The 14,954-nt window shown below is 41.0% G+C and overlaps 1 protein-coding gene across 1 annotated transcript in view; it reads right to left on the bottom strand.

Annotated features, from left to right (window-relative positions):
* Window positions 1-14,954, bottom strand: part of slc38a3 (solute carrier family 38 member 3) — a 110,533-nt gene that overhangs the window by 43,094 nt on the left and 52,485 nt on the right. The window contains exons 2-3 of the mRNA XM_008105029.3: window positions 5,750-5,993; window positions 289-364 (exon numbers count right to left, since the gene is read on the bottom strand). Of these exons, the coding sequence (XP_008103236.1) occupies window positions 289-364; window positions 5,750-5,856 (183 nt within the window). The 5' untranslated portion in view covers window positions 5,857-5,993. The remainder of the gene's footprint in view (window positions 1-288; window positions 365-5,749; window positions 5,994-14,954) is intronic.

Below are 14,954 nucleotides of genomic sequence, written 5' to 3'. Positions count from 1 at the left end.
TTGGAGGGTTCTAGGACGGTGAAAAAGGCAACTGCATGTTCATAGGCAGTTTGGAGTGATTTAATGTGGTTTGCAGGAAGAAAACTATCTGAAAATCATACTGAAATTTCATGTTTAAAAACATTGGAAGGTTAGAAGGCTTCAAGGGACTTCTAGGGTATAGCAATTGGTGACAAGAGGGGCACGGGTGGTGTGTAGACCACAATTTTCCCAGCCTGGTTCTATACTGTCCAGAGATTTCTAGATCAATGCCCAAGCCCAAATCTAGTTGTGTGCATCAAAACTTACATCTGTGAAATGAGTATGTTTCTTTTCAGCTCCATGAGGAAGGAACTCCTCCATTTCTGGCTGGTTCTCATCAAATCTGGGAAAAGACCACAAAGAAGGATAACCTCTTTCAAATAGCAGCCTCCATTTCAAAACTAACAACTCTGATTTACAGAATGGGAACCAATAACTATGTAGACTGATTACTTCTGTGCCTCATATTGCAGTTTCCTTAGTCAAAAATGGAGAAGAATCAGAATATCGATTATCCGAGAGCCTTTCCACACAATCAATCAGCCTGTGACCTCCTATTATATTTTAGCCCTTGACAGGCTCATCTATATTTTAGATGGTTTTTAAATTCCAACAGCAGATCTAACTGTTGGAGCTCTTTTGCCGGGTCATTCCACAGTCTTTAGGCGGCCGATGAAAAGGTCCTCTGGGTGACAGTTGCCAGTCAGGTTCTGGCTGGTTGAAGCAGACACCCCACAGAAGAGCAAAGTGTGTGGGGCAGATTGTATGGGAGAAGGCAATCCTTTAGGTAACTTGGATCCAAACCATATAAGGCTTTAAAGGTCAAAACCAACACCTTATACTTTGCCCGGAAACTAATTGGCAGCCAGTGGAGTGACTTTAAGATAGGTATAATGTGCTCACTCCTTGATGTTCCTGTTAACCATATGGCTGCCATATTTTGAACCAACTGGAGTTTCCAAACTTGGTACAAAGGTAGCCCAATGTAAAGCACACTGCAGAAGTCCAACTTTGAGGTTACCAGTGTGTGCACTACCATCTTCATGGTATGATGGAGATACAATATATATGACGGATATATAAAGCCTGTAGTGTAAAAGTGTGAATTGCAGATATGCAGCTACCTTCTATATCCTCCATTTTACAACCCCTAAATCCATTTACATTTTGACTGCTATACAAGTCTTGAGAATTAAAAATATAACAGTTGATAAAATGATGCATGAAAATATGTCACTTGTCCCAAAGATGTTCCAAGACATCACAGACATTTCAAACAGCACCAACAAATAGGTGGATGACCTAACTGTCTCAGGTATATAATGAAGGTTGAATATCAACAAATTATCCCAAGAAATGAAGCTTTCTCAGCAGTTTCATGTCCAGCTGCACCTTACAGGAAGTTGCTGTGGCAGCAGGAAAGAAACAAATAAAACCACAGGTAGCGGCACAATCTCAGCTATAACTGTGTCCCCATTATTCAGATTCACTGCTTCTCCTCCATTTAAGCTTTTGTCACTATTACCTCATTATATACAATTCTGTTAATGGAATTTAGATTACTTAGCTGTTTGGTGCATTCACACATCTGAACACTGAATTATGATGAGCAAGAATAATGGACAGTTGTTCTGCACTTGTTCAAGGAGTTCAAATTTCATGAAGAAGGAATGGGGGATGTAGTAGTTTCTTCACACACACACACACACACACACACATCCTTCTCTATAGTTAAACCTTATATTTCAGAGGGCTTACAATAAAATTAGGACAATTAAAAAATCTGAATATATATTAAAAGAATGTGAAAATTTAAAATGAAGAAGGAATGGGGACATAGTGGCAAAATTTAATAGTATCTACTCACACACACACACACATATGCCCTTCTCTATGGTTAAACCTCATATTTCCAGCTCTGTCACTCCTTCCCACCTGTCACTAAGGAGGCTGTTCAGGTCCTGAACCGGTGTCTGGCCGACGTGTCGGACTGGATGAGGGCCAACAAATTGAATCCAGACAAGACAGAGGTCCTCCTGGTCAGTCGTAAGGCTGAACAGGGAATAGGGTTACAGCCTGTGTTGGACGGGGTCGCACTCCCCCTGAAGACACAGGTTCGCAGTCTGGGGGTTCTCCTGGACTCATCGTTGAGCCTGGAGCCCCAGGTCTTCGCACAACTGAGACTTGTACGCCAGTTGTGCACATTCCTTGGGAGGTCTGACTTGGCCACGGTGGTCTATGCTCTGGTTACATCCCGTTTGGATTACTGCAACGCGCTCTACGTGGGGCTGCCTTTGAAGATGGCCTGGAAGCTCCAATTGGTACAACGGGTGGCAGCCAGACTAATAACTGGGGTGGCTTACAGGGAGCGTACCACCCCCTGTTAAGTCAGCTCCACTGGCTGTCGATATGCTACCGAACCCAATTTAAAGTGCTGGTTTTGACCTACAAAGCCCTAAACGGTTCTGGTCCAACTTACCTGTCCGAACGCATCTCCTCCTATCAGCCCACGAGAACCTTAAGATCATTCGGGGAGGCCCTGCTCTTGATCCCACCTGCCTCACAAGCGCGGCTGGTGGGGACGAGAGACAGGACCTTCTCGGTGGTGGTTCATCGGCTGTGGAACTCCCTCCCAAGTGACATCCGGTAGGCTCTATCCCTTCCGGGGTTTAGAAAGAAGTTGAAGACCTGGCTACGCACAAGCGTTTAATGAATGAACTCAGTTAGCGTTGATATGGATTGGATTAAGACTCTTGCACAAGGTCTGATGGATGACTGGCATATATATTCGGCGTTGCACTGTGTTAAATCTTTTATATATTGTATTTTACTATGTTATTTAACTATTTTAATTTAAGCCGCCCTGAGTCCCCTTGGGGAGAAGGGCGGGGTAGAAATATCGGAAATAAATAAATAAAATAAATTTCAGAAGGCTTTCAATAAAATAAATTCAAGACAATTAAAATATTAATATATATTAAAAGAATCTGAAATTTTAAAATGAAACAGTTTAAAGCATGCTAAAATAGTTTCAGATGGTTCTAATTTTGCCATGCAGCTTGGTTTAAAGGCAGAGCTTTCCAAACTGTCGCAACTCATGTGTTGCCTGCAGTGTCTAGGTGTGTTGCCAAAAAATGTTGGGAGACAAAATGAGAAAGATGGGGAAGACGACACCATGTGCTCCTCAGGCCTCCCCACCACCACCGGGAACAAAATGAAACAATCTTAGAGGAAACTACACAAGTGTTATATAGTTTTTAAAAAATTATTGCACATATTTGCACATTGTTACTCAAAAATGACAAAAATCTTGGAAATTTTATTATCTTGCAAATCATACATTTTAAAAAAATACAAATGAAAGGTTTTCAAGAGATATGTTGTGTCCCCATACATTCCATTACTGCATTTTATCTATGTATTTCTTATAACGGCTTTATGTATGTATCTCTTATAAGGGGTTGCTCTTAAAAGTAAATTACTGTGTTGCAAAATGAAGCATGTCTAAAAAATGTGTCACCAACATGAAAAGTTTGGAAAGGTATGAACAGGCAAAGTGTGGTTTCCCATGATAATTTTTGCGTCCAGAAAGTCCAGAAAGTTTTTTTGCTCTAAAATGTCCCCAGATGCCCTTTAGAGGGCATGGCGGCACTAGCAAAAAAGCCTTTTTTCCAGAAGGTGAACTGGAAGTAACCTTTACTCACTTCTTATTGTTAAAAAAGATTTCTGCTGGGCTTAAAATGACTCAGAAATGTGCCAAAACAAAGTGGAAATGCCCCTCTTTTGGCCTAGAAGATGTTTGGGGTTATTTGGGAGCAAAAAAAATGCACAGTTTTTTTTAAAAAATAAATAAATTGTATGCATAGTGGGGATGTGGCTCGCTAAGGTCTCTGGAGGGGTGCTAATGAGGAACCTCCCACCACCACCACCACCACCACTCAGCCTTGCACAGTTGCCCATAAAAGACAAGCATTTGTGAGCTAGGGTTTGAGCTTGTCTGGTATCCTTTATGGGCAACTGTTATCCAATTTTTTAGACTGCAATTTGAAGAATCCCCTCTGCCGACATTGTTGCTGAATGAGAGATTCTGAAATCTGTGTTTAGAGGAAATGTACCTCATCACACTAGAGCACGGATCCACTTTAAATCCAGTTTCTGCCACCTGCAGGATTCTGGGGCTTGTAGTTTAGGGAGGGGCCTTTAAATGGCTCAGCTAGACAGGTCTCACTAAACTACAAACCCCAGAATTCTGCAGGAAGGAGGCAGGCACACCATTTAAAGTGGATCAATTCGCTAGCGCAGTGGTGTTTTGAACTACAACTCCCAGAAATCCTAGGCCAATTCACCAGCTGTTAAGATTTCTGGGAGTTGAAGACCAAAACATCTGGGGACCCACAGGTTGAGAACCACTGCTCTAATGTGATGTTTACCAACATATAACTCAGATATAAATGTGGCTGCAGTTCCCAGTTGTCTTCAAAGGGAAGAGAATATTGCATTAAGGGAATTTCTGTTATGGTTGAGCCTCATGGCTCTACTACTGGGAGACGTGGGCGTAAGACTCCTCGAGAGTCAGATACTCTCGAGGAGCGAGAAAGGAAGCGGCTGCGAGATATCTTTGCAGAACCATCTGACGAGGATTCTTTTGAGGGGTTTACTGAGAGAATGGAGGAAGAGATGGTTAGCTCGGAAGAGGATGACATGGAATGGACTCGTGTAAGAGAGGATTTGGGTGCCACTGGCAATGATAGTATGGAAGGCGATTGGGGACCTTCAGGATTAGACCCGTGGACAAGCTGGAGGGATGGGACGGGATCCACAGCTGGGGATGCAGTGGGGCGTAGTCAAAGGTGTTCCAGTTCTGATGAGGAAAGTGATGAGGAAACGCCCGGGCTAAGGAGAACAGCTGATAGCGATGAGGACTTGTAACTGGCATAAAATGGGGTTTGGGAGCAATAGCAAATTGCGTTGGGCAAGGTAATCTGGACGAACGCTTGGGATCTGTGTGGGAAGTTTTCCTGAAGACGGGTGTGATTCGTTTGCTGACTACGTAAGTTATCCTGGACATTGGGCTCAGACGGCGGGAGGAATTGTGTGGGGTTTTGTTGTGCAACCTCTGCTTAATCTTAATAGCTTTGACCTTCCGTCGTCTTCTTGACGGACGCCATCTGCTTATTCTGGACTTACGGACTGACTGACTACGGCCTCGGATTCTCCTACCTGTGTCTATCGTTGGAACTGGTGAACTACAAACGTCTGCAACGGCCTTACGACCTTCGGAACAGATTGGGACTTCGCTGACTGCTTCTGCCCTCGTCTGCTGTGTTTGTATCGGGAATTTGCCTGCTGTGTGGAGGAGTAACCTCTAAGTTACTCAAATATAGCTCTTGGCAGCAGAGAAGCATCTGCTGCCAATTAGTTGCATTCCTTTGAACTTTTTGTTCACCAGCTTCTGTTTGTTTATTCCCAGGCTGAAGCAAGCTGTTTTGATTTAACCCGGATTAAACTCCGGTTTAATCCGGTTTATCTTTTGAACGTTTTTCTTGTCTCTTTTTACTTTTAAGGCCAGTGTTTGCCTAGCCCTTGTCTTTTACGGGCATTTTTGGTTCTGTAACTCCAATAAACTTTGTTATCTTTTATCTTGTGGCGTTCTGTCTTTGACAATTTCAGTCCAACAATCTGCCTCTTGGTCAGACAGTCCAGGACTTTTGGGTCTGCACCAGCTTACCTGTCATTTCCCAGAGATGGACCAGAAGAAGCATTCAACACTGTATGTTTTCCATTGGGCACCAATTCTACCATCTCAGCTTGAATGGGGATCTCTGTGGAATTCATCTCTGCACTCTGTAGTGAGCAGACACTTAACCTTCCAACAAGCAGATGTTCTTTTAGACACTTAGTTTTCAGACAAGTAGCAGGTCAATGTGTGAAGTTCAAATCTGCAGAGGCCAGTCTCTGTAATGATGCTGTTTCTGGAAAGAAACATTGGTCAATCAGGTATTTGTCCCAATTAAAAATGCACACATCAAAGACTTAGAATAGAGAATTTAAAACCTGGAAGAGAAACACCGAGTCTATTGTATGTATTCAAGTCCTAAATATAAAATTTCAGATAACTCAGTCAATAGGGCCAATAGGCACACTGGGCAAAGGAGGTATGTTCAGCTGCTGATTGGGATTCATGAAGGATGATATCTCCTCCTGCCAGTGAGCAAGTTTCAACAACCCAAAGCAGGACTACTTTCACAATTCCTTGTCACAGTCCCACTGATTGGCAGCAGGGTGCTGGAAACATTATCTTCCTTGTACCTTGATATATTCCATTGTGAAGAGATCTCCTTTTCCTAATGCAACTTCTGTCTGCTAAGGTATGTTTGGAGGATTGTGCCAAGATACACTACTCATTTACACAATTAAATAGCTGATGTAGGATAAGACAATAAAAATCAAGCATAAAAAACTAAACATAATCTAAGGTCTTCATCACACTAAAGCTTGGATCCACTTTAAACCCACATTAAATCCACTTTAGGGAGGGGACTTTAAACAACTCAGCTAGACAGGTCTTGAGCCTCACCAAACTACAAACCCCAAAATTCTGCAGGAGGCAGAAACTGGATTTAAAGTGGAGTCATGCTCTAGTGTGATGAGTGTTTCCAAGTGGGATCATACCAGATCCTGCTGGAAACTGTAGGCTATCCCTGCACAGGCTATATAATCCATACTGTTGATACTGGTTTGGGAAAAGCAAAAACTGAAGAAACACCTTGGAAACATTACTTCTTCAGTCTTCAACTCTCAAAATAACATGATTGGTGCTAGATATATCTTATCCAAGCTCTGGGCAAGGGATTATATGAGTGGTCATTTGATATCCCCTAAACCATGGGGGATTCCTCTTTTATGTTTTGACAGGTCACCTTGTCCAATGGCACTGGGCTGGCCTGTTTCCCACACTTCCACCTGCTAATGTTTCTCAGTAGAATCCTAATACAGATCTCCTTGCACAGAGTGTACCACCCGATTTAGGTGTGCTTACAACCTTCCACCATGAGCAATTCTAAACAAAGTCAATTACATCATGACTAGTTGCCCTTTCACGTTTATGCCAATCACACAGTAAACAGTAAACAGAAAGGCAGATGGGTTGAGTCAGAGAATCTGGAGTCCAAAGAGGCCAAGAATGTGAAGATTGGTAGCATGTCAAGTTTCTTGAACAATTTCTGGTTGTGATATGATCAATTTTGTAAGAGCATCAAACCTAATTCCTTCTCTCTTTTAGACCATCAGACCCAGACTTCCTGACTGCTCAACTTCTCCACACCTATTTCCATGAGATACTGTTCACCATCTTTCCAACTTAGATAATGTCAGCCCAAAGGACACACATTGCCCTCCACAACTTCATAAAATCTGTTTCCTGCTAGTGCCCTCATCTTGAACAAAGAACAGTTGTATGCTGGTCACAGGCCCTGCTACCTTTTCTTTCCCTTGGAATTTGTTTCCAGATTTTATTCCAGTTCTATTCTTCCTCTTCCACTTAGTTTCCAAAGCTTTCTGCCTATCTCTTGGTCTATTGGTCCGCATGGCTTCCTTCAAACACTGCCTCGGAGTGACCCTGCACTAAATGTATTGTTCATACTGCCAATATTCTATCAAAATCAGCAGTGACGGAGCTTAAGAGCAGGAAAAAGGCTTGGTTTACTCCCCTTCATGTTGAATTTGTGAGCTGAATGTTTCAGAGTTCATAGACTCATAAAATCCCAGAGTTGGAAGAGACATCTAGTCCCACCTCCTGCCATGTAGGGATATACAACTAAAGCCAGAGGAAAAGCTAGAGAGGGCTCTTTAATGATTATGTAAAAGAGGGGTTTTAAGCAGGTGTTGTTACTTGGTTTTCTGACCAGCAACACCTGCTGAAGTTTCCTCTTCTACAGAAACATTAAAGGTATAGGAACCCTCTCAAGTTTACAGTCTAGCAACCCAATCTCTCTCCTTGCCCTACAGTAAATGGCTTGAGGCCACCCGGGGGGGGGGGGGGTGTCATGGCTGAATTGGAATTTTAACCAGGTCTTCTTAGGGTGCTTCCAGACAGCACCAAAATGTGTGTTTTAAATCTGGGGCAAAAAATTCCGGGACCTGACAGCAGGTCCACACACAGACCAGTCAGTTCTGGGAAATGGTCCCCCGCTATCCTCACTTCTTCCTTTAAAGCAGATGAAGATGGAGGGTGAATGGAAGGCATCCAGTGGAAGTTGTTTTTTTTTTTAATCTATTATGTGCTGGACCTCGTATGTTCACATGCAAATATCTTAATGTAAACACAAGTGGATTTCTTATCTCTCTTGTCACCCAATTGTATAATATTATAAAGTTTAAGAGAAAGAAATTCAGAGTTCTAATTCCTTTCCACTTGTGCTTCCCTTGAACCACCTGTTTGTCCATGGCTCCATATTTTGACAGCCTGATCAACTGATTAGCTGTTTTGGGCTTTTAAAACGTGGACGTGTGCTGGAGCAGTCCACACAGGGAGAAGGAAAGCACATGTTTTGTATGACTACAGTGATATACAGCCATGTGAAGATGCACATTTTTCAGACAGAATTGGGTTTTAAACACCCCCTTTTGACATGTGCTTTTCAGCTGTTAACATGATTCTGCCCCACTTTGGCTAAACATCAATTAGCCCCTTTTAGCCCCCTTTTAACATGGTTACTTCCAGGTTTTTAGCCATGTGTAGCAGAGCCCTAAGTCTCACTAACCACTATAAACCTTTTCACTAGCCCTAGGGCTAGAGATAGCTTTTGTTGCAGAACTGAGTACTCGGGAATCCAAAAAGCCCGGCTGTGCCTTTGATAATCCTGTCTTATTTTATGGTGATAAAAAAATCAGTAGTGTTTGAGGAAATGTGTCAAGAGCATTAGAAATGCCTCAAGAGCTACCAGCTGTATAAAAATATTTTTTCATAAGCTGTTAAATTATTCTATTTTCAATTTTCCCCATCTATCTTATACACATGCACATTCCCCCTCTCCATGTCACTCTCCTCCTTCTAGAGCAAGAGTACCAGAAAATGGTAGCACGAAAGTATGAATGGGAAAGTCGAGAACTGGTACTGAACCACCTTGTGGTGGCCAGAGCAAAAGTTCCTGTTTTGTTTTTCAGTGGAACAAAAACACAAATAAACCAGAAAATAAATAAATGAATCCCAAGCTTATTTGTTATTCAATACTGCCAGGTACTCCCTCCAGATGGTTTAATTGCAACCTCCTTTCAACATATCAAAAAGATGCTAACAATAGTTTAAGCAGCAAACTACTGATCCAATGTTTCCATCCAGCCAGATTTGAGAGACAGATCATTGTATTCAGCATCTAGCAGGGTGACAAGTTTTAGTTCCCAGGCACATCCTTTTTCTTTGATTTTATAGGGCAGAAAATCAGCTGATAAGAAGTCAGCCAGCGGGAACAGACAAGTACAGAAAAGATTTAGCTGTGGAATAAAGGAGGAGAGAACCAGTACAATATGAAGAGTACTCCTGCAAAAGGTTTTGGCAGTACAGGGTTGTGATGATGCTTTGGTTTCACCACTGAAAACCAGACCAGAGGGTAGCACATGATGATACATCAGTCAGTCAAAGCCATTATTTGTGAATATGAGCTTTTCATAATTTAAGCAATGATTTAAGCAACCTCAAAGCATTATTGAGTTTTCTTTAGAACAAACAAATCCCCATTTTAGCAGAAAAAGAGTTAGCTCTCTCATGATGTTTCAGAACTCCTTTCCTAAGAAGCAGGTCACCATTCTCTGCAGGCCATCCAGTTTTATAACCAACAAAACTGTGTGTGTAAAAGAGCTGTCTGTTTGTCTGTCTGTTGGGATTACAGATGTTCTGGGAACAGACAGTTGGACACACTGCCTTAAGAGGTTTAGTATAAAGTGTAAACTCCTGACAACATGACCTCGCAGGGTTGGAACATCAACTAAAACTTGGGTGTCACTGACCCCCCCCCCCCCCACACACACACAGATAAATATTTTCAGGAACTCACAGCTTTCCTGCACCAAAACATCTAAATTGGATTTCTTTTACAGAAATGGCTCTCAGAGGTTTGATGTGTGTGTGTGTGTTTTCAAGTTGCTTGTCAACTCATGGACCCTCCCTAATTTCATAGGGTTTTTTTAAGGCAAAGAATACTAGAGATGGTTTGCTATCCTTCCTCTGAAATAGAACCTACTTCATTGCAGTCTCCCATCCAAGTACTAGGCAGAACTGACCTGGCTTAGCTTCCAAGATCAAGGGCAGACAGGGGACATCTGGTAAAAGGTTTTTTAAACAATCACTCCGTTATGTGCTGGACCATATATGTGCACATGCAAATAACTTAATATAAGAAGATTTGTATGTGTGCATATGAAGTTCAGCACATAACAGAGTGGATTTTTTTTTTAAAAAACTTCCATCAGATTTCTCTTTTCACCAGTTTTTTTTATTCAAGCTCTGTTTAATATTATAAAGTTTAAAATAGTTTCAGAGGTTCTAATTGTTCTCCATTTGTGCTTCCTTTAAATCAGCTGTGTGTCCGTTTCACAGCCCAATCAGCTAATCAGTTGTTTTGGGCTTTTAAAAAGCAGACATGTGCTGGAATAGTCACCACAGGGGGGAGAGAAGGAAATCACCCAGTGTTTTTCGTCCATTGTAGCGAATTAGTGTAGATTTAATGCTAGTGTCAAGTAGCCACCTCCCTTTTAACCTGGTAACTTCTGTGTTTTAGGTGCTGTGTAGATAGGCTCTAAGTCTGTTTAGATTTCACCATTTGGAGTGACTATCTCTTCTTACCCATTTCTCCTTACTCATCACAGTTACTCTTGTTCATCACAACCAAGTTACCTTTTAACCTTCACTTTTTTTACATGCTGAAATATACTAAGCTCCTTAAATCTTTTGCTATAAATAAAGCAAACCACAACACCTGAAAGCTCAAAATCACTAGTAAACCAAAACTAACCAAAGTTCTTGGTCTGGTTTTGAGAAAGAGTAAGAATAGCAGCTTTCAAGGCTGATTCAATATTGTATAAGACAGTTTTTTTAATCTTGCTAAGGAGGAAACAGTAGTAACAGCCATTAGTGGAAGCTGAGTGATGTTAACACAAAGTAAAATAATTCAGGACAGGCAAAAAGGAACTGACAGCAGTAAGAAAAATGAATGTATTTCACTGTAGGCAAGTAACACATTGGGTACAGAATTGGAAGCCCCTAAACATGCATGGAAAATGACAATACCTGTTTCTCATTAGAAAAAATCCAGACATGGAAATAAATCTACATAGAGCCCAAAGCTTGCTCGCTAGGCAAGGCTTGTCACTACTGTCAGTTCAGACTGAACTCTGCATCTAATTTGGTTTTGCTGAAATAATCCAATGTGCATATTTAGAAATAATCCAATGTGCATATTCAGTACCTGCTCTGGGAGATCTTTGTGCCTTTGCAAGTTGAAATAAAACCAATGTGATTTCTCCCAGCATGAGGATAGCATAGAACAATGTGTGATGCCTCCACTTTAGGGTTAGACAAGAGTTGACCTTTTAACTACCTAACCTGGCTGTGGTTACATGTCCTATTAAGTCTAGTCTAGCCAAGTCTTGCATGATGTAATAGAACACAAGCGCCAAGATGTAGGCATGGCTAGACACAGAACTCAAACATTACATGGTAGGAAACCTCTATGTAGTTCCTTTTCTTCTCTTCTTGAGCCTTTTGGTCAGTCATCTTTAGACAGAGAGCTCTGAATAAGCTGTTAAGATTTCTGAGAGAGTCACAGAATTCTACAGGGACAAACCAAGATACCCCTATCAAAAAACTTCTTCCCAAAATGTTTTGACTTTCTCACAATTCCACCATAAATGATAAAAGGTTCCTTCATTCTTCTCACATTTCTAACATTTATCGTTTGTATTTTTTGAAATTTTGGCTTTTTTTTGTGGAGACATATACCATTGATGCATCATTTTAAACCAATTTTCTTTTAGCTCATATGCATATGTATAATTAATTTTCTTGGTCCACATTGTTTCCCATTCATTTAACCCTATTGTTCTTCCAAACAATTCAAAAAATTTTAAAGTATAAAATACCCTTAAACCAGGACTACTTCCTGCTTGGAATGACTAATATTGAATGGACATTAAATACAGATAAACTCTTTGCATACCTTACTACTGCGGCAAGAATTGTTTATGCTAGATCATGGAGGACAAGTTCTATTCTGGAGAAAGAAGGGTGGATAGGGAAAGTAGTAGATATCATGAATATGGATAAATATGAAAAGATCATAAGGGAGGATTGTAAAGGAGATGGATTGGTCCCCCTTCATCAAGTGGCTAAAAATCAACAAAGTAAAATGGGTATATAGAAACAGGAGATGACTGAATAATTTAAAAGGACAATGCAAATAGATTACCACCCCTTTTGGACATATAAAAATTTGATTATTATGGAATAAATAGAAGAAGAAAGAATTTTTTTACACCATAAAGAAGATTGGAAGGACTTATCATCCCTTTTTATTTTTATTTTTTATTTTTATTTCTATTTTTTGTTTTTATTTATTTATTTTCTCTTTTTCTTCTCTTTTCATTATTTTTTTCTATATTTCCTACTTTCCTATCTACTTAGATTGTTCCCCTACTTTTATGTAAAAGAAATCTATCTCTTCTTTAATAAAAATTATTTTTTTTTAAAAAAACGTCTTCCATCTCACAAGTTGCCAAGGCTTAACAATCCAGCTAAAGAGAAGACATATGGGGGAAAAAGAGAAACAACCCATCCTCCATTTTCAAACCTCCTATTAGTAGAGGATATTCACATTTTCTGACTGAATACAGTTCCTCCCCAGTTATAAAATACTGGTATCATAGGGTGCTTTGAGACAGCGCCATAATCCGGGTCAAAGAAGTGGGGCAAAAAATCGTGGGACCTGAAAGCAAGTCCAAATACAGAGCTGTCAGTCCCAGTAAATGCTCCCCCGCCATCCTGACACCTTCATTTGTAGTGGATTTTAGAAATCTGCCAGATAGATGTGGGACATCGGGTGGAAATATATCTTAATTTTTAAAAATTGACTCTCCAAGATGTGCTGGATTTCATATCCCCTGATGCGGATATCTAAATATGCACACAAGCAGATTTCTTATTATCTCTCCTCACCCTACTGCAAATTCAAGCTCTATTTAATTTCATAAAGATCAGAACAAAGGAATAGGTGCAGAGAGCTCTCATTGCAATTGCTTTCCAATTGTGCTTCCCTTTAGCCACCTGTGTATCTGTGGCTCCATTTATTTACAACCCTGATCAATTCGTTCAGGATTTTAAAATGCACACATGCTCTGGAGCAATACACACCAGCTTATAGGAATGAAGTCACAAGAACTGCAATGTATCATTGTTTACATTAACCTGTCATTCACCAGCTGCCGCTGTGCAGTCTGTGCTACATGCTCAGGGGAACAAACCTTCTGCCCACCTGGGGCTGGGAGCTGCCCCTTCCTTGCCAATTAATGCATGGTTACATTGAAGATTGACCACAGTGAGGGGAGCCAGAGGGACTGGAAGCAAGTCCACAGCAGAGGAAGTTTGCCAGGCTCTGAAAGCACTGAGAGCCGGACGTGTTGGCTGGCAGCACAAAGTCCCTTCTGTTTGGGCTCATGGCTCTTCCCTGCTGATATCTGGGAAGTGGCTCTCTAAGACAGAGCATCTTTATAGGCAGCTCATGCCCAGAGTAATGAGGACCTTCCCACTCACTCTCTTTCCCACACCAACTCCCTCTGGCTTTCTTTCCCCCCAACACTCACCCTGGACTCTTGAGCATTTGCTATGCTGTTTTAAAAAGAATAGTGTTGCTTTTGGAACGATGTCAAAACCACTTTATGTGCCAGACTGAATATAATGTTGAGGTGGAAGTCTTAGACGGATGTGCAACTGACTGAAGTTTAGTTCTAATCTTTGCTATAGATTCCATGACAACCAGGAGCAGATCACTTGCTTTCTTGGCATCCTCGTATGATGTAAACTGGAATTTCTGTGCTGAAGTACGTCCTGTTCAGATCGACAGTATACCTCTTGGGTATTGAGGTCCATCTCCATGGCTCAGCTGAATAGAGAACCCATTTGTGCAATGACTTTCTCATTGGCCATTGCCTTACTAATGCTATCCAAGTACCCACACACTTTTGCTCGTTTGTTAATTATGATGGAACTAAGGGTGGGCCTGTATGCTTAGGTATAGAAATCCTTGTGACATACATTTGAGCAAGCGTTCAAAGAATAAGTTTTGTTGGCTTCGACTGAGTCTGGATTAAGGTTTATGTACAAGGTTTTGTGGATGAATGGCTCAGGTATTTTGTATTGTTTTTAAATCTGTATATTGCATATTGCTAATTTATTTAACTGTTTTTAACTGCTTATGTTTTATTATTTTGTATTGTTGTGTATTGGCATCACATTCTGCCAGTTTTGTAAGCTGCCCTAAGTCCCTTTGGGTGAGAAAGGCGGGATAGAAATGATGGAAATAAATAAATAAAATAAACCCTTCTTTATCCGCAATAGAAAACAATCCTCCACGTGTGAGCATATAAAACACATTTTGCTCCCATTACAACACATACACCCCCCCCCCCCCCCCAAGCAGCATCAACACTGGTAATGCTGGCTGAAAGATTCTAGGAGTTATGATCAAAATGAGTTCTCTAGAGAAGTGATCAATAGATATTTACTTATGGTAAAGAAATCAAAAGACTGTATGCTAGGAGGCCAATGGCCTGTGACCTAATGCGCACTTGAGGATCCCATCTCCTGTGTATACTGTTTTACAGCCTCCCTATTTACTCTTCCCTATTGATCCAGACATACATTCCATTTATTTTTCAAAAGGCAG

This window comes from Anolis carolinensis, chromosome 2 (assembly GCF_035594765.1).
Source record: "Anolis carolinensis isolate JA03-04 chromosome 2, rAnoCar3.1.pri, whole genome shotgun sequence".
In the NCBI taxonomy this organism is placed as follows: domain Eukaryota; kingdom Metazoa; phylum Chordata; class Lepidosauria; order Squamata; family Dactyloidae; genus Anolis; species Anolis carolinensis.
This window is presented reverse-complemented; position numbering and strand designations above follow the sequence as displayed.